Source organism: Xyrauchen texanus, chromosome 14 (assembly GCF_025860055.1).
Source record: "Xyrauchen texanus isolate HMW12.3.18 chromosome 14, RBS_HiC_50CHRs, whole genome shotgun sequence".
Lineage (NCBI taxonomy): Eukaryota > Metazoa > Chordata > Actinopteri > Cypriniformes > Catostomidae > Xyrauchen > Xyrauchen texanus.
This window is the reverse complement of record NC_068289.1, coordinates 6,500,967-6,521,060: the sequence shown is the minus strand read 5'-3', so window position 1 is coordinate 6,521,060 and position 20,094 is coordinate 6,500,967. Positions and strand designations below refer to the sequence as shown.

General features: G+C 38.0%; 1 protein-coding gene across 1 annotated transcript in view; it reads left to right on the top strand.

Annotated features, from left to right (window-relative positions):
• LOC127655231 (immunoglobulin superfamily member 3-like) overlaps positions 1–19,851 on the top strand; it is a 189,667-nt gene extending 169,816 nt beyond the window's left edge. Inside the window, exons 7-9 of the mRNA XM_052142910.1 lie at positions 10,850–11,260; positions 14,979–15,401; positions 16,153–19,851. Coding sequence (XP_051998870.1) covers positions 10,850–11,260; positions 14,979–15,401; positions 16,153–16,403 — 1,085 coding nt within the window. The 3' untranslated portion in view covers positions 16,404–19,851. The remainder of the gene's footprint in view (positions 1–10,849; positions 11,261–14,978; positions 15,402–16,152) is intronic.
• Positions 19,852–20,094: the final 243 nt, after the last annotated feature.

The following is a 20,094-nucleotide window of genomic DNA, read 5'->3' as shown; positions in this document are numbered from 1 at the left end:
TCTCAGGCACTCTGTCTGCTCTTTCCATATATGATGATTATCCTCCCCTACCTGTCACTGCTCCACTTAAAGCCACTTTATACCTGCAAGCCAGCAAATGAACCTCCTCTGTCTAGTTTTAAAAAAAGAGAGCACACCAAAAAGACTTATGTTTACAGGTATCTCAACCATTTCTCAGCCTCCGCTTTAGCTAATAGATGTTCTTCTGGAATTCATAAATATGCATGAACTGAGATATGATTATGTTGTGGTTGATTGACAGTCGGAAGGACTCTTCATCTGTCACTGGGGGGGTTGAAATTAGTAGCTACCGATTAACTGTTCGTGCCTAATGACTGCTCACGATTTTATCATCAACAGAACTCTTGAAAGATCACCATTTTAATAATGGAATAGAAAACACTTTGTAGATTGGATCAGAGTGCTCAATGATTTCCATACTCTGTAAGTAGAGACTCATGGCATTTCACTCTAAAATTTTAGCTTTACTCTGCTGATGGTTAGGTTTAAGGTTGGGGTTTGGGTTAGGAATTAGGGCTAATAAAATATGCATTCCTTTTGACTGTATGATATATTTTACAACTCACTTTTGGTGCCACCTTGTGGACATTTCACCAGGAAGGTCCTTTAAATGTCAGACAGGTGCTACTCATCTGTGGTGGAAAGAGTGCTGATTTATTTATCATTGAAAATGTTTGCACTACCATGTGGAAATTACAATATAGTGAGTTTTTTCCACATTTGCTGAGGTATTAAGTTCTTACAAGTTGATTTACACTTGCAAGTCAAATTTTGTTTTTAAAAATTGGAGTGGTGGTGGTGTAGTGGTCTAAGCACATAACTGTTAATCAGGTAATCAGAAGGACGCTGGTTCGAGCCCCACAGCCTCCACCATTGTGTCCTTGAGCAAGGCACTTAACTCCAGGTTGCTCCAGGGGGATTGTCCCTGTAATAAGGGCTCTGTAAGTCGCTTTGGATAAAAGCGTCTGCCAAATGCATAAAATGTAAAATGTAAAAATAGAATTTCATGAGAAATGTGTTTCTTTTGCCTATTTTCTCCTAAAGTCTATTATTTTAGAGAGATGAAGGCTATTCCATGCATTACTGTTTTGAAAAAAAGAATCTCTAACCAGGACAGAGAAGGAAGTGGACGGCAGTGAAGTAAATAACAGACTCCTCACAGGTCCTAAACTAGCAGATTCTAAATGCCAAAGACCTGCATTGCTGCAAGAGGATTATTGGACAAACAGACATATTTTTAAGAATACAACATTTATTTAAATAGAAAAAGCCATTTGTAACATTCTAAATGTCTCTAAATCGTCTCTAAACTACATAATGTACATTGTGGCTGAAACACATATATAACATACAAAACTAATATAATGCAATATCATAGAGGAGGAAATGTATCCTCTATTATATTGCAGCAATTATCCAGATATGGAATGAGATTATTAAGCAAATTTATCAACTCCTACATGCCAAGTGAATAAAATAAGGCAAAAATAAACATTGTTTTGTGAGAGATTTGATTGATTCAAACACTAAAAGTGGTTGTTCTGTAAATGTATTATTGTATTAGAGTTGTAATAATAAAGTCTTAATTAACAAATTGATATATTATTATTAAAAAATGTAAATTGTAGCATTTGGTTAAATTATATGTTGTGATTTCTCATACCTTCTTTATATAACATCCTAGCGAGTGAGGCTTTTCACACAGATAAACAGAAGCACAGAGCAGGGAAGTACAGTACAGCACGTGAGCGAGAGTGTTACCCGCTAGGACAGTTTATTTTGAACAAGAGGGGCGAACAATACCGAACTGATGCAGATAGATTGAATTGGAGTAACCGGACGGTGAGAAAAAAAACGTTCAGTGAAAAGTCAAAAGAAGATTGTAATGTGTGTAATTGTAACTATATCAGATATTATTAGTAAAACACGGAAACTCGTTTCGTGTGAATTTCTGGGATATTTTTGTTAATCACGGTGGCTTTTTTGCTCCGAGTCCCCGTTAATTTCCGACATTATTGCCACTGTATATTTCTAAGGTATTTAAAAGTTTGTTTTAGACATATAGTAGCAAGTAAACAAGATAACCCCACATGTACTCTGGCAAAATACGTTGTGTTAATGTTTGACACAGTTAAAACATTGCCTACCTTAAAAACAAGTGAACTTTGTTCATTGGTTAAACGTGTTCAGATCGTTCCGTTGCACTTGAATGAATGACTCCTTTCCAGAATAAAATGAAATATGCAGAAAATAACAGTATTACAGTTCTTGTATAGTGACAGTGCAGAAAGTCTTAAAGAAGCTAAATTAAGAGAGGACACCAGCATCAGTTTATGAGAGCTGCTGCTGTGCTCATGATGCTGTGCCCTGCGGGCTTCCGTTCTTGCCGCGCACAGAGTGTTTAATTTATAAACTGATTTAGCGCTTAGAACATTCTTCCCTAAATTTCTGAAATATTGTTATTTTTATACTTTGTAATTGTGGTGAAAAATAACTGTAGCGAAGTTGAATACTTCATTTTTAATCAACTCAAGTAAATTTAAAGTACTATTATTTATTTATACTTAAAGTAGAAAAGTGTGAAAAATGTACTCAAGTACTGTAATGAGAGTTGTTGTAATTCTTTACTTAGTTGCCACTTCTGCTACTCATAGCCAGGAAGAGCTCATGGTTTGGAGAACTTTCTGCAATTGTTACTCCCGTTCTTAATTGTTTATTTTATTAGCATAAATCCTCCTTCCTTCTTATTACTGCAATTTAACCGGGCGGGCCAAGTTTCTGATCACCATAACAGTATACATCGTTAAAGTGTACATGTGGCCAGTCTAAATGTTTCAGGTTTTTTAAGTCAGAAAAGGGTTTCAAAAGAATTGTAGAACGAGGGGCTTTTGCAACTTGGTTTCCATAAATAGATTTTTTGGACTGGGGAGTTTTAAGTTTTAAGTTCTGAAAATTACAGTATGTTTTTATAGTGATGATCTCTTTTATCTAAAAAACAATCATGAAAAATGTTATTCCTAATTACAGTGAGGAAAATAAGTATTTGAACACCCTGCTATTTTGCAAGTTCTCCCACTTGGAAATCATGGAGGGGTCTGAAATTGTCATCGTAGGTGCATGTCCACTGTGAGAGACATAATCTAAAAACAGAAATCACAATGTATGATTTTTTAACTATTTATTTGTATGATACAGCTGCAAATAAGTATTTGAACACCTGTCTATCAGCTAGAATTCTGACCCTCAAAGACCTGTTAGTCTGCCTTTAAAATGTCCACCTCCACTCCATTTATTATCCTAAATTAGATGCACCTGTTTGAGGTCGTTAGCTGCATAAAGACACCTGTCCACCCCATACAATCAGTAAGAATCCAACTACTAACATGGCCAAGACCAAAGAGCTGTCCAAAGACACTAGAGACAAAATTGTACACCTCCACAAGGCTGGAAAGGGCTACGGGAAATTGCCAAGCAGCTTGGTGAAAAAAGGTCCACTGTTGGAGCAATCATTAGAAAATGGAAGAAGCTAAACATGACTGTCAATCTCCCTCGGACTGGGGCTCCATGCAAGATCTCACCTCGTGGGGTCTCAATGATCCTAAGAAAGGTGAGAAATCAGCCCAGAACTACACGGGAGGAGCTGGTCAATGACCTGAAAAGAGCTGGGACCACCGTTTCCAAGGTTACTGTTGGTAATACACTAAGACGTCATGGTTTGAAATCATGCATGGCACGGAAGGTTCCCCTGCTTAAACCAGCACATGTCAAGGCCCGTCTTAAGTTTGCCAATGACCATTTGGATGATCCAGAGGAGTCATGGGAGAAAGTCATGTGGTCAGATGAGACCAAAATAGAACTTTTTGGTCATAATTCCACTAACCGTGTTTGGAGGAAGAAGAATGATGAGTACCATCCCAAGAACACCATCCCTACTGTGAAGCATGGGGGTGGTAGCATCATGCTTTGGGGGTGTTTTTCTGCATATGGGACAGGGCTGACTGCACTGTATTAAGGAGAGGATGACCGGGGCCATGTATTGCGAGAATTTGGGGAACAACCTCCTTCCCTCAGTTAGAGCATTGAAGATGGGTCGAGGCTGGGTCTTCCAACATGACAATGACCCGAAGCACACAGCCAGGATAACCAAGGAGTGGCTCTGTAAGAAGCATATCAAGGTTCTGGCGTGGCCTAGCCAGTCTCCATACCTAAACCCAATAGAGAATCTTTGGAGGGAGCTCAAACAACGTGTTTCTCAGTGACAGCCCAGAAACCTGACTGATCTAGAGAAGATCTGTGTGGAGGAGTGGGCCAAAATCCCTCCTGCAGTGTGTGCAAACCTGGTGAAAAACTACAGGAAACGTTTGACCTCTGTAATTGCAAACAAAGGCTACTGTACCAAATATTAACATTGATTTTCTCAGGTGTTCAAATACTTATTTGCAGCTGTATCATACAAATAAATAGTTAAAAAATCATACATTGTGATTTCTGGATTTTTTTTTTTAGATTATGTCTCTCACAGTGGACATGCACCTACGATGACAATTTCAGACCCCTCCATGATTTCTAATTGGGAGAACTTGCAAAATAGCAGGGTGTTCAAATACTTATTTTCCTCACTGTATATTATCCCTTTAAAATGTCCACTACATTCTATACAAAAGCAGAATTCACTGCAGTCATTGTTTTCTTTTTTTTATGTTTTAAATAAATGTATTGTCATTGTTCTTGATGAGAAGGCTGCATTATCTTGAAATGTATGGGTCTTGTGTCATCAATAAATAAGATGAATATAAAGCATCTTAATCTCGGCAATGCAATGTGTTGGCAATTAACTGGGGCTAACAAATTGGACACACACAGGAGGAGGGAATGCCGCACACTGTCTTGCAGAGCCTCTTAGAAAATTTTAAATGCACTCTCAACATTTTCTCTGTTTGCTTTTTCCGCTGCCAACCTCCCCCTCTGCCGCCGCCTCCCCATCTGACTGAGAGTTGTCACAAATGGACTCTAATCTAGCACTGAGCTTTTTAAAATGTGCTGCTTGATTTGCTTCATTTTTTGCAATCACTTTCTCTATCTTTCTCTCTTTTTTTCTCCCTTGCTTTTCATACATTTATTGATTTTTCCTAATTTGATTTACAATAGAAAATAAATGGTTTTTAGTTTTGTCATGATCAAATACCTTGTTTAATTAGGTTGTTTAATTGTGCACACTAAAGTCAGAGAGGATTCTGTTGAATTTAATTGGGTGCGTTCCTTCACTACAGCCACATACACTGCAACTATATACCAATATTACTCCTTTTCTGGCCTTCTATGTGCACTTAATCCATGTCCATACTAATATGTATTCAGTTGAAAAATCATTGATTTTGCTACGTTTAAGCCTCGCGTCCACACTGGAATGTCGTTACATTCCACCGAAAACTGAGACCCTCCATAACCACAATGATGCTGTTAGGAAATATTTGTATTTTTATTTATGAATTTTGAAACGAAAATATATGGAGGTGTGAACGTGGCCCTAAGGCATCACATCATGCGTCTCGATCAATTGTACTGATATCCAATGCATATTCCATTTACATTTAATGCCACATAAATGTATCTCCTCAAAATGAATATAAATACTACTTCTCCCATGCTATATGCAAATATAATAGACTGTGATGATTCTGTTTCTGAATGCTTTCTTTCGGGGCGGCTGTGGCTCAGGTGGTAGAGCGGGTCGGCTGCTAATCGCAGGGTTGGCGGTTCGATTCCTGGCCCATACGACTCCACATGCCAAAGTGTCCTTGGGCAAGACACTGTACCCCAATTTGCTCCCAATGGCAGGCTAGCGCCTTGCATGGCATCTCTGCCGCATTGGTGTACAAGTGTGTGTGTGAATGTGTGTGTGTGAATGGGTAATTGGGACACAGTGTAAAGCGCTTTGGTAACCTCTAAGGTTAAAAAAAGCGTTTTATAAGTGCAGACCATTTACTATTTGCTCCACACTCCCTATACATATACTGTATTGCCATATAAACATTTGGCTTCCAAACTTCCATATACTGAGTTAGCTTCATTTGGGAGGAGTAAAGTTTATGTACAGTATCTTGCTTGAACATACATTTAAGATTGTTGTATGAGTCTCAGTCCATCTGCTTAGGTTTAAGTGATCCGATCATATCTTGAATTCATTCTGTAGGGCATTTACACTTGGTCTTTCATTATCCAGAAGCTATCTAATCAGTAAAAATGCATGAAGAGACTAAGTTTGTTTTTTTTTGTTGCCCTGGAGACAAAACAAAGTCTCAGCTCTGAGCTGTCGTGCATAACTTGTCTTCGATTTCAAAGCCTGAATAAATAAACTTATGTAAATCTGTGCAAAATGTATGATTGTATTTAATTGTGCCCCAGTGCTGGAGTCAAACAACAGTATTGGGTTCTTTGAAAATGCCAGTGAGTTTGTAAACACGCTTTCCTAATACTCTTGAAATGCTGAATACACCTGTGATCAGTGACTGTGAACAGTCACAACAATTCCATGGGTTAAAGACCCTTTGAAATTGCTCAACAAGTGCAGTTTTCTCCCTGTGTCAATGTATTTCCCATTGAAACAGCAGGTTTGGGTGGGACATACAGTTTAAAAGGGCTTGTCCCTCTTCTTTTTAAATAGCTAGTAGCCATTCGTTTACGTCACAGCCATGAACCATGATTGCTACTTGCTAGTTATAACACGGTTCTCTGGAATCCTCTATTCTGATTGGTCAAAGGCGCCATCTAGCGGTCTGGGTATTGCGAGTCATCTCTCCTGCTTCTCAGATCACTGTGCGATCTAGCTAATAAAATTATTTCAACTCATATTAATGTTTCATGTCCATTTATTTGTTTATTTGGCAAGTAATCTTGTAAAAAGATGTATAATGATATAAACAGCTGTTTAATCCCAATCTTGTAAGTTCTCTTCATGTTGTGCATGTGGAAATGCTCTTATTTTCACTGTTAAACATAGCTGTGAGTTCAACTGTTGATTTTTTTTACTATGTAATTTCATCATGTTTTAGTGATCTCTGATCACGAGCATTCAATATTTTTTCCAACCACATTTCTTCCATGAAAGCTTACGGTTCACCACTATCCTTCCAGGTTTTAATATTGTGTTGGACAGTTCTTAAGCCAATTCCAGTCATTTCAGCAATCTCCTTAGTTGTTTTCTTTGCTTGATGCAGGCCAATCATTTGCCCCATTTTTAACATCTTTAACACGACCACGGGATACATTTTCTGACATGGTTGTTTAAGAAATGAGAAGCTACACACTGCATCAGTTAGGGTTAAAATAATTGTTGCCAGCTGAAACATATTAATCACAATAATAATGCAATAATGATCCAGTCATAGGCTCTTAAGTATATGCTTATTTAAATCTAAACGACAACTTTTTAGTGTAGTTTGACCACTTTCAATAAGTAAATAAAATACATAAATAAATATTAAATATAACTTCTCTATGACACAGGGAAAAGTCATATGAACCTCACTGTTAACATTTAGTTGGGGTACTGACTTTTTCATTCTTGTCAGTGTTGTTGGAGTCTTAAAACAATATGACCGTCTGGTAACATGTACATATAAAATGGCTAGAAATATCAATTTTGGCTTAGCATACAGCCAACAAATTACACAAGGCTTATTTCTATTTCTTCTGCTCCAAACTTACTTCAAACTTCTGTCATCTTGTTTGAATGTAACACATCATAAGAAAGTGTTTCACCGCTGTTCAAATGCACTTTGGATCACATCATTTATATGTATAAATGTTTTCCATCTGAAAGGACTTAATACTAAATGAAGCAAATGACAATAAAATGCAAAGTAATATCTTCAGTAATCAAAATACTTTTTGACAGTAACTGTATTCTAAATAACAATTATTTAAATTGTAACTGTAGTGGAAGACAGTTACTTATATTTTGTATTTTAAATACGTAATCCCGTTACATGTATTCCGTTACTCCCCAACCCTGCATACAGCGACTACAGCGTTCCCTGGACCATTGTAATATACTGCAAACTTCTTACAGCTATCACATTAAATACAATCGTTATCATAAATTACTTCTTATAGGCATATTTTTGAAGTATATATATGCTTGGCTTGTAATACATATGGAACAAAGCCCATTCAGTTTAACTAATGCTTGGTTGAAGAATAATTACCTATTAATGGAACAGCAACCCTATTGTTTGTTCAGCTTTCACTTTATTTATTTATTTATTTTTTTTTACAGTTTTTGCAAAGATTAAAAGCGTTAATGGTTAAGTGTCATTTCTGCTCCATTTGCAGCACCAAAATGAATTGCAAAATTAAAGACTAGTTTTTAAACATGTTTCCCAAACACTCACCCAGTGTGCCATTGGTTGGACAAACAGATAGTCCTCCCATAAACCCAATGCATTTTGCAATGTTGTGTCAATTATGCAAAAAAAAAACAATTATACTTTTTTGGTTATCAACCTACAAATGGCTCACTTACAAATGTTTCTGCTTACAGCTGGGATTTGAGAAAGTATTTTTACATTGAAAAAATTGCATCACCTTTAAATCTGTGTGATTGACATTTGAAGAGCTTTTGTTTGGTTTCATGGCCTATGGTTAGAAGCGTGAGGCCATTCATGCAGCTCTTATTCTGGAGAAAGTCCAGGCTTAGAGAGGAATCAGGGGACTTTGCTAGGAGTGCAGAAATGTGTGATGGGGATTACAGGAGCCAAAGTGTCAGTGGAAAATTGGATTTTTAGTAAAGAGGCATTAAAGCAGAAAAAAAATTAATGTGAAGTTTCAAAGATGCTCATTATTTTTTTAGGTATTAAAATATGCTGAAACAAACATTTAATTGAAGTCCCACCAAATTTGTTTTCTTGTTAAAGGGTGGGGTGTTTGTGTGTTTTTAGGGATAAGGGGAGGAGTGATGTCGTAGCATATGTTTAATGTGTTTGAAAGTGTGCCTGGAACATTTGCATGTTCCCATGCCAAATAGCAAGGATGCACATGTAGGACATCTGCTCTCTTCACTTTTAAGTGCCTATGTGCATCTGTTTTTATGCGCATGTAATATCTACATTTGTAATTGTGTGAGTCCAAGTATTTGCAGGCGTGAAAGTGTTTGCCTTATCTCCATTCTTCTCACTGTCTACCTGAGTTTCTTCTGGTACTCATAAATCCATTCATAGTGTGAAATAGCAGTCCATGGTGGTCACACCTGATGCACCTGTAGAGGATATCCAATATGAATAATCCCAATAGCCCTGGTCTTTCAAAAGCTTTTCTGACATCTTATTTATGTCTATCTAGCACAAGCCATACCAGCGACAACATGTATCCATTCACCAGAAGAGTTGTGCACATGCCCCATCAGATTTTTGAGACATGCCGATTTTGAATACAACTATTTGTATGTATAAGTTGCACAATTATTGTAAGGGAAAAAAATATTTCTGAAAAAGGCTGAAATCATGCATTTTTATGTCTAAATTTTGTCAATCTAATAGAGTTAAACCTTCCGCAGGTTTCCTTAAAACTGAAAATTCTGTCATCTATCTCATCATCTACCATTCTCTCATGTCACTCAAATTTTTCCCCTGAAGCACAACATAAGCTATCAAAAAAGCTGCTCTTTACAACACAGCGAAAATGCATGGTGATCTGTCAAGTTCAGTTGCAATTTTGCATGGTTTATTAAAAAGACTATGATGTATTTGGTTTGGATTTTAACCCTGGTCCCCTGCACATTAAATAAAAATATTGCCACACAACTTTGGGGCTGTTCATGTGTTCTTGCGCTAAAAAAAGCTAGACACGGTGCCATAAAAAAAGAGCAGAATGCAGGTGTCCTGCAATGTGTTTTTAACAGTTGAAGTTCTTTGTAACTTGAAACAGAGGCTATGTGCACTAAGTGTAAATAGTGATAGATAATTGTATTTACATACAGTATAGTGGCAGATACTATTTACACCCCTAATTAAAAACTAACATGCAGTATAGGGGCATCACTGCAGCATGTTTATTTGGAGTCCCACAGACACCCTACACCAATCCGCACCCTTAAACCTTACCCTAACCTTTCCTTACAAAAATGAACCATGGTTTTACTACCGTAACCATAGTATCACTATGGTATTTTGTGGTAAAATCATATTAACAACAAAATGTAACATGGTTACCATTTTAACACCATATTACTGTAGTAATGCCATGTTTAATTGCATTAAAACTATGGCTTCCACGAAACGCATGGTTACTACAATATTACTATAGTAAAACCATGGTTAACCAAACTTTACTGTGACCACATGAAAAAAGCACATCCACACCATTGTCACACCCCATGCCACTGCAACAACACTAGTGGGCGCAGTTTTTCTTCAATTTGTGTCACACAACTACACTTTTGGAGAGAAAATAGCCACGCTGTGTGGCAGGTGCTATTTACATCTATTGCAAAAAAGTCACTTCGCTATTAAAAAGGTGGTGCTCATGCGCGAGACACTGAAAAACAAAACGGCAAGACATGGCAAAGTGGTCAAAGACGTCTGTCTAGCGCATGTTTACATAGTAAAATTATTAAAACAATAATACAGAAGCATCCTATACACAAGGAAGTTATTGAGTTATTAAAATGGATTTGTTTTTTTACTCATGCCATATTTTAATTTACTTAATTTACTCACGATTCCCACTGGTGCCCCCTCAAAAACATAGATGCCCTGATGCATGATGCCCTATTATAATCCCTGAGCATTAATTGTTCTAACTATCCCCTCTTGATGTCTCCTCCTTTTAGTGAGTAAACTGCGAGTGCACAAGTCCAACCAGAGTCTGCAGTTTCTGGAAGACAGCCGGGTGCGTGTCAACTGCTCCATCACCTCTCAAACCAGCCCTGAGTCTCAGCATGCCGTTCGGTGGTATGCCCGGAAGGCCGAACCGGGAGAGCCTGACGAGCTGCTGTTAAAGATTGAACATTCGGGGGCATTTGAGTATGGAGCGTATGCGGAGGAAGAACGTCTGCGCAGCCGTGTGCAGTCAGAGAGGCTCTCTCCACGGTTATACGGTCTTACCCTGCACCGTGCTGAGACTAGTGATTCTGGAACCTACTACTGCCTTGTGGAGGAGTGGCTCATGGACCCTGATGGTGCCTGGTACCGCCTGGCACAAGACTCCTCTGGTTTTACACATGTAGCGGTGAGACAGCCAGGTAAGATGGTTGTAATTAAACATAATCCAAGATAAGGGCTATATTTACTAGAGACAAATGTTTTTGAAGTGATATTCACACTTTTCAACCAGGTTATCAGTTCTTTAATATCAGGTTTATGATAAATGCACTAGCCTAAATGACATAAATAACTTAATTGTTCACATTACATCCATTCATTCTTAAGGAAGACCAAAACAAAGACGAAAATCTAGTTAGATCGCAAAAAACTTTGCATAAATATTATTGCATAATCATTTATTTTTATTATTATATTGTTATTATTTAATTAATCATATATACTGTATATTATAAATCATAGATCATTTTTTTTATAAAAATATTCAACATGAATGTTATGTTTTTATTGTTGTAGACTAAGGATTATTTAGATATTATTGTGACAAAAAACAGAACTAAAATTTTTATTAAAAATCAATACTCGAGTCTGTATTGATTATCAGCCACTGAAAAATACAAATAATTGGTATTGGTCATTAAAAAAAACAATATTGTTTAATCTGTTATATTTACAGTGGCACCCAACTAACAGAGTTGGCATTTATTCCCATAGCAGACTCTACATCCATTGAGTTTCAGTTGGTTCAGTAGGTGTGCACTGCAGTCCCATGGGTTTTTCAGGCCATCTGGCACAGGGAGGATCGGAAAGAGCAGCATGAAAACATTCTCCCCTAGAGACCGCCATGGAGCTCAGCCATCCTGGGCTCATGCCTGCCTGAGCTGAATCATTCATCAGCATGTGTGTGTTTACAAGAGAAAGAGATGAAGAGAGACACAGTCTTTGCATGCATGACTCCTCAAAAGCAAGAATACAGGGTATACGCCATCACACTTTGCCCACAGTGCAGGAGGCGAGGGAGAGCCAGAGCATAGTAAACAGACACAATGAGGGCTGATAGCAGCCAGAGCCCAGGGGTCTTACTCATGAGCCCATCTGAGTACCACAAAGCTGCTATGTCAGTATTCACCCAACGCAGCTGCCCTTGAAGACCCCTGCTGCAAACTGCCTTATTAATCTGCTCTCCTCCCCCTTGCCACACCCATAGGGCACTAATGTCGGCTTTTTTAACATAATGACCTTGCTTCTATGCAGGACTAGCATGGTTCAGGTGGCTTATATGTGGTCCTGTCCCAAATGGTGCACTTGTTTTGTTTTTGTGGTCTTGCATTGACGGTCACTTGTGGCGTTTTGTTAAGTCCACGAGACAGTGGGGTGTCCCAGCTGTTATTTTATGATTCAGAAATTGAGCACATTCTTTATTGTTGGCACTGATGTGGACTCCACAGAAGACTGCTACCAGTGTTACTATTGTTAAAGGAATAGTTCACACAAAAATCTAAATTGTCTCATCGTTTACTCACTCTCGTGCCATCCCTGATGTATATGACTTTCTTTCTTCTGCTGAACACAAATTAAGATTTTTAAAAGAATATTTCAGCTCTGTAGGTCCATATAATGCAAGTGAACGGTAACCAATATTTTGGAGCTCCAAAAAGCACATAAAGGCATCACAAATGTAATCCATCAGAATCCAGCGGCTTTATCCATGTCATCTGAATTGATTTTGAACAGACCAAAATGTAACTCCTTTTTCACTGTACATCTTGACCGCAGTCTCCTTGGTGATCATGATGTCAAACCGGATTACACATTCTTTAGTGCCATCTAGCACCCTGCACATGCGTCAAGCATTAGGAAGTGTAATCGAGCTTTAAAAGTGCCTAGAGACTGCAATGGCAAGATGTACAGTGAAAATTGAGTTACATTTTGGTCTGTTCGTACCCAAAACCAACTGGATCGCTTCAGAAGGCATGGATTAAATCGTAATTTCATTACTATTTTAAAGGTGAAATATGTCACTTTTTGTACATTCTATATTATATAACTATAATTAAGCCATTTGTGGGTTTACCTCCCCCAAAAGTCTAAACACTGAGCCTCCCAGGCACTATCAAAACATTGATATTTATATTTTGAGAGGCCTGCTCATTTCCACCCATCCCTTTCTAGCTCAACCTGTAGCATGAGTTTGGGGCGTGGCTATTTGTAGTAAGCTGTTCAGCTGGGGGATCATGAACATCCATGGCAGATGTGTACAGAGGTAAATAAATATACAGATAAGGGAGTTAAACCAGAGTGAACACTGGCGACACATTTGCAAGGTATTGCAAGGGAATTTTGGGGTTCGATGGAGACACCAAACTTGCCGAGTTACTTCTCGACAGGTAAGCTACACTCAAGGTATTGCCACAAAAGTTAATTCATTACTGTCGAGCTCCAGATAAATCCGTAAGATTACTAGTTACCAGAAGAACCATCCTACCTCGTGCTGGATCAGACACGCGATGTTATCGGACAACCCAATTCATCTGCCATGCTTTCTGTCCAGTATGCATATGTTATAATGGTCTTGTTTATTATGACGTAAAACATTATCATCTTTTATTGAGATGGCCTATTTGTTCATAGGGAATCAGAGAGTGCGAAAGGGTGTGATGAGTCTAAAGGGGATTGGCAAATTTGTTTGAAAACAATAATTATTTTTGTAATTCCATTTTGGTGCCTTTAGTAGCACAGAAATTAAATACTTCACCTATAAAGAGAACTGTCTTCCATGAATTCCAGATTTTAAACCTCTTTATGCCCCTCCCCCACTATATCAACTTAAATATGAACTTGAAAATGCAAATCTTAATTCCCAGTGCTGTGTGGAGTGTCACATCACCTCCCTGGTGCATGGTTGCCTGAAATAGCATCCCTAAATACATCATTACAAATAGATAGTTGATCTAATTTAGAAGTGAAAAAGTTCACCACCTCCTAATCTGTCATCATCTTATCAAATTGCACTGCTTTTACATAAGCAGAAGATGAGTGGAGCCCCTTAAACTGCCAGAAAAATTCAGTTGTATTTTTAGCCGGATCTTGAGTGCTGAATGATCTTGCGATGTCTCACGGAAAATTTGATGATCTAGATGAGCTAGTTCCACAACATTAGATGTGTGATGCCCAGCAGAAATTGGCTAAAGATTGGAGTTAGTTTTAGCTTGTGTTAAAATATGTAAATCAGTTTTGTACCTGCATGAACTTTTAATTAACCTAGAATATTCTGCTTTAAAGAATAGGAATTAATCCAAAACCGGAAAATTCTCTCATTATTTTCTCCCCCTCAAGTCATTTTAAACCTGTTTGCTGGTATTTCTTTCTGAGGAACATGCAAAAGCAATTTTTAAACAATCTTCACATACATTTTTCTAAAAAAGAAATAAAACCCCACTATAACAGCACCAAAAAAGTAAACCATATCACTTCTGCACTGTATTACAAGTCTAATGAAAGCGTACAATATAAATGTGTGATAAACATATTGAAATCTACGTATTATTCATGTTATAAAGACTACTTTTCAGTATGAAAGTCTCTTTTTTTTGTGTGTCACACAGAATAAGAATAACAGAATAACAGCACTGAGTTTGAAACAACTCAGTGTGGTAGAGTACTGTAAATGATGACTGTATTTTCTTGTTTGGGTGAAACTATTCCTCTTACTAAACAAATTTAGCAATGTGTTTACAACAAATGCTAACCCAGTCTCTGAGAAACACCCAAAAGCTTTAGTACTAAGTACCACTTTTTCAGAAATGTTGTCATCCACTAAATGGCTTTGATTGGCTTGATTTTTGGTTTTCATTGCAGTGGTGAAATTACAAGTGGAGGAGGTAGAATCCAATATCACAATACCTGAAGATGGATCAATCCGGCTTGGATGCAGCATTCTCTCCCAATCATCTAAAGACTCCCGCTTCTCTGTGTCCTGGTACGTGTACTATTTGGGTCAGCAGGAGGAAGAGGAGCAGGAGTGTGTCTTCTCCATCGGTCATGACGCGGTGTTTGGTAATGGGAACTGCAGCCCCACAGAAGAGCCTGGTCCAAACTCTCGCCTGCAGTTTGAGCGCACCACCTCTGACCTGTACAGTCTGACCATACAGAAAGCCCGGCCCAGAGATGCAGGCAGGTACCACTGCCATGTGGAGGAGTGGCTGCTGAACCCACGCAATGCCTGGTACCGCCTGGCCACCAACAACTCTGGAGTCACCGTTGTTAATGTTCTGGAGCAGGGTGAGGTTTAAAACTTTACAAGCAAAAACATCCTCCATACTATCTGGTTAATACTTGCCAAATAAATAAATGGACTTGAAATATTGATGTGAGTTTAAATTATTTAATTAGCTTACTTGGAGATATCGTAGAGTTACATGAGAAGTAGTATAGATGACTTGCAATACTCGGATGACCGGTCTGATATCACTTTGTTCTTGTATGTGCGGTCATTATATAATATCGGACTGGATGACGTGATTGGCCAATCAGAATTGAGTATTCCAGAGAGCCTGGTCTTAACTAATGTGAATGTTTCCAACTTTTAATGTAACAATGTATTAAGGTGCATTCCAATCAATATGATCAATATCAATATGACCCTACATTTCCTTTGTGACGATTTGACAAAACCGCGAAAAGCTAACACCCTGTCTACACTGGACTCATCTGTTGACGCCACATGTCACAGGCGGCTTAAGATGCAGCGTGATGCGGTCTTGTGGCATACTACTGTTTTATATATACTGTTTCACTTACTATTTATAAAAAAATACAGTAGTTGGTATGCAGTGTATAAAGCACAGTATGCAGTAAGTAATAAGATAGTATCCCATTAACATGGATGAGATTAACATGAATGTATTGCTTGTCGCTTTGTGCTTGTTAAATCAGAATGTTTTGATGTATGGTCTTTGTTTGTTCTGATATATATTTAACTCAGATTTTGTTCAATTGTTCTGACTGCATTTCTTCCCAACACCCCCCACAGACTCAACTCTACAGTCTGTGGTTTGTTCCAACGACTCGCTCTTCTACTTCGTCTTCTTCTACCCTTTCCCTATCTTCGGCATCCTCCTCATCACAGTCCTGCTGGTGCGCTACAAGAGCCGCAGCTCCAACAAGAACCAGGAGGGCAAGAACGGAGCGCCCCTCCTTTGGATCAAAGAGCCCCACCTCAGCTATTCCCCAACCTGTCTGGACCCCCCTGCTCTCAGCCTTCACCCTGGCTCTGTGGAGTAACAGTGACGAGAACATGACCCTGTCTCCCTCAGAGACTCGCTCATCTACACAATTTCTTTGACTTGCTCTCTTTTCTTCATCTCCTCGTCTATGATGAGGCCAAAAGTATCTGGCCTTCTAGCCTGGCCTGTCACTCCGTCCATATAACTAACTAAATACTTTCCTCAGTTAAAGTTGCCATGACTACAGAGGCTACTGGTGGTGATGCCTAGACATTTGGCTTGCTTTCTTTTTCCAGATTTTAGTTTTTTGTTCACAAACTTGGTTTTTACTTCTCATTCATACTCGTTCCTTTTAGGTGGCAGTGCCTGTGAGCCTTGATGTATTTGACCACTTTGGCACGTGACCTTTGCCAACCTCTTGGCCCCTGTTCCCTTTTCAGGATATTTTTGCTTTTTCTCTGGTCTATGACCATGGTGCAAACCATTGCATATTATTTGTTATTTTGTTATTATGTCAGTGCTGATTTTTGCTGTAAAAGACTGTAAGGTGGTTGCTGGACCATGAAAGCTTCTAGAGACAAAGGTGTATGGATGAAGAACGAAAAAGGACAATTTTTCAAAAAAAGAAAGAAATCTTGAAAAGCAGACAATGGATGTATATTCTGTGATTTTGTGTGTGCACCACAGAACTGCTCTGAGAACTGCTCTGCTTAAATAGATATTAAACAGACTATTTAGAGCCCTTATTCCCACTGATTCCAGGATATGAATCTAACCCCAGCTCATCGTCACTGCCAAAGACCAATTCAAAATTCAAAAGTCACAAATTCAGAATTACGATTTAAGGTTAAGGATTAGGCTTGAGAAGATCAAATCATTGTAGCTTGACTTTCCAAAAATTCCATAATGCAAACCATTGAATTTTGCCCAGCTGGAAAACACAGTGACATATTTCTTTGTCACTGGTTTCAGTTGTTTCTTCACGCCCTCAACTTTGCTGACCATTCTGTTGGTCATTTTTATTTCCAGGTCCTTTTCAATGTGCAAGGATATCCAGTTACCTTCAGAAAACCCTTCTGATACAAGTATATGAGTGTGTCTTTGTGTATATATGGCCCCACATTTAGTGTCCGATATTTCCAAAATGCAAGGCTGAATGGAGACTAAGGGAAGAACTGTTGGGCATCAAGTGCTTTTTCGCTTCTCCTCGATCTTGAGAGAATCACTAAAGACTGCTGACTCGAGGGACATTCTGAGTGCCAAGACCTTTGTATCATTATCCGTGGCCTGCAAATAACCCAGGAGGGAAATAAAGCTTGTTGGCTTTGTGACATTCTGCATATATGAATTCTCAGCTCCTACAAAACATTTCTGGGACTTGTAGGCTTATGAAGGGTTCTTAATTTTGACGATTAGACATTTGTTATATCTATATACAGTAAGTCACATCAAATGTTGTTTCTCTTCTCTTTATGGGTTTGTGTTTGAAATATGGTGCCCGACCTTTGTATTACTGCTGAAAAAATATTGCAAAAACATAACATGCCATTTCATAACCTGTGGTCACCTAATAGTTGTGAGAGATAAATGTGTGATCATATCTCTAATGGGAGAATCTAAGACTTAAATTATTGTTTGTGTCCATGAACTCTACAAAAAGACACTGCCAACATATTTTGACTACTTGATCATCACAACACATTAGCTCCATCTTGAAAACATTTGTGTGTGTGAACTTTCATTATTAGTGTGAATGAATTGTATCTTTCCATTTTATTTTAAGTGCATGTCACAGACTGCCAAACATAATGTGTTGAACATGCAGTCGGACACCGAAATGGACATGGCTCACTTTTATACAACATGCTAAAGATGACCTTGTTCTTCACACTTTGACAGTGCGACACTATGTTCTCTCAGTCTCTCAGAGCCAAGGCCAGTGTCGCCTTCATGTGATCTCTATGGGCAACTGATATATGTATTTGAAATATTGCAGCTTTTCTGTAAATGCCATTTAGATCCAGTTAAAGCTTGTGGTTGTCTAATTTATAGAACCATAAAACACCTAGATATGATATATGAACTTCATAACTCTGCATAGACATAATTTGGCGTAAACGGTGAACATTTAGACAACTGTAACATTTATGTAATGTGGCTGAGAAATTCTGAAGACTGTTTGGAGAATCTTCATTTAGATGATACAGTGATAATCTAGCTCTCTTAATCTCTACTAAATTTCGTCAAACTGTATAGTGCATGAGTAAGGGGGCATTGTCATGTCTGAATCTCTTGAGAGTTTTGTTTTGTGACATCATGTCGGATCAATGCTCTCAATCTCCTTCTTTTGGAAGGCCTTGCTGATCCAACAGACCTGTTCAATTGAATGAGTTTTTGTCATCTTTCGGTAATAACGCTGTGATCCTGGCCTGGTTGTTCATAGTTAACACTTTTGCTAAATATACCGTTTGATGCTTTAAGAGATAGTTTACCCAAAAATTCTAATTCTGTGATCATTCTTTATGTAGTTCCAAACCCGTTTGGTTTTTTCCATAGAACACAAAAAGCCTTTATAGGCAGAATGTAAGTCTCGGTCACCATTCACTTTCATCATATGGGGAAAAAAAAGAAGCAAAGAAAGTGAATGGTGACTGGGGCTTACATTCTGCCTAACATCTCCTATTCTGTTCCACAAAAGACAAAGTCATAAAGGTTTGGAAAAACATGAGGGTGAGTAAATGATGACAATTTTATCTTCAATTGCAGGCCACATTCACACTTATACATTGGATGGATTTTGCTACGTTCACTCCTCTGTTCCATAACGAAACGGTGTTTTCCTCCACCACAAAGAGACTTTCGAAAACGCTTCCCAGTACTGCATACTTTAGAACATGATTACGTTAGGATACAGAAGAATGTATGAGTATGAACTTGGCTTAAACCTACAAATTTATTCTGCCATCTTTTCAATTATGCATTCCACAATCAAGTTCTATGACTTGGTCATATGGGCTGGCCTTCCTCAAAAAGGATATGAATACTGTGACAAGTGTAAAATTGCGGTTCTGCTGTCATTCAATTTGTACAGAATTCTTCAGAACTCTTAAATAGTGTTTTTGTATTTGCAAATGCCCAGCTTAATCATAATGTTCTCACAATGTTGTAAATGCATTTTGAGGGCTGCATGTCATGACTGTGTATTGGCAGAGTAGCTGCAGAAGAAAAACAAAAGAGATAAAAAAACATTGTGTTGATGTGTGTTCAGTTCAGCAAGTGGTGATTTTTGTTCTTTTTTAAAATAACCAAAATAGTGCACTGAATATTAAAAATAAAAAAGTTGGCATCGTTTTTTAATGCTTATGTGTTTCCGTATGTTGTACTGTTTAATTTTTGTTGTTTCTTTTATATCTCTACATATATTTTATTGAATTGTAGCAATTGCTAATATCAAAAGGCACTTTGCTCTTATCGGCTGATTGCAATAAAACATTCGGTGCACATTGGTTTGTGTTTATATAATGTGTCATCTTTTTATATTGCCATTTTACAAATATTAGCGGGTACAGTTAAGATAAGGTTTTGAATTTGTGCCATTACAACATAAAAGCCCAGTGAACTACATTATAGAGCACATTGTTTGAATGGTTTGATTAAGCACAATATGAATAATAATGTACACATTATAGCATAGGTGTGGAAGTCCACTCATATTAGTTGTGTGCAGATAAAGAATAAGAGTGAATTAA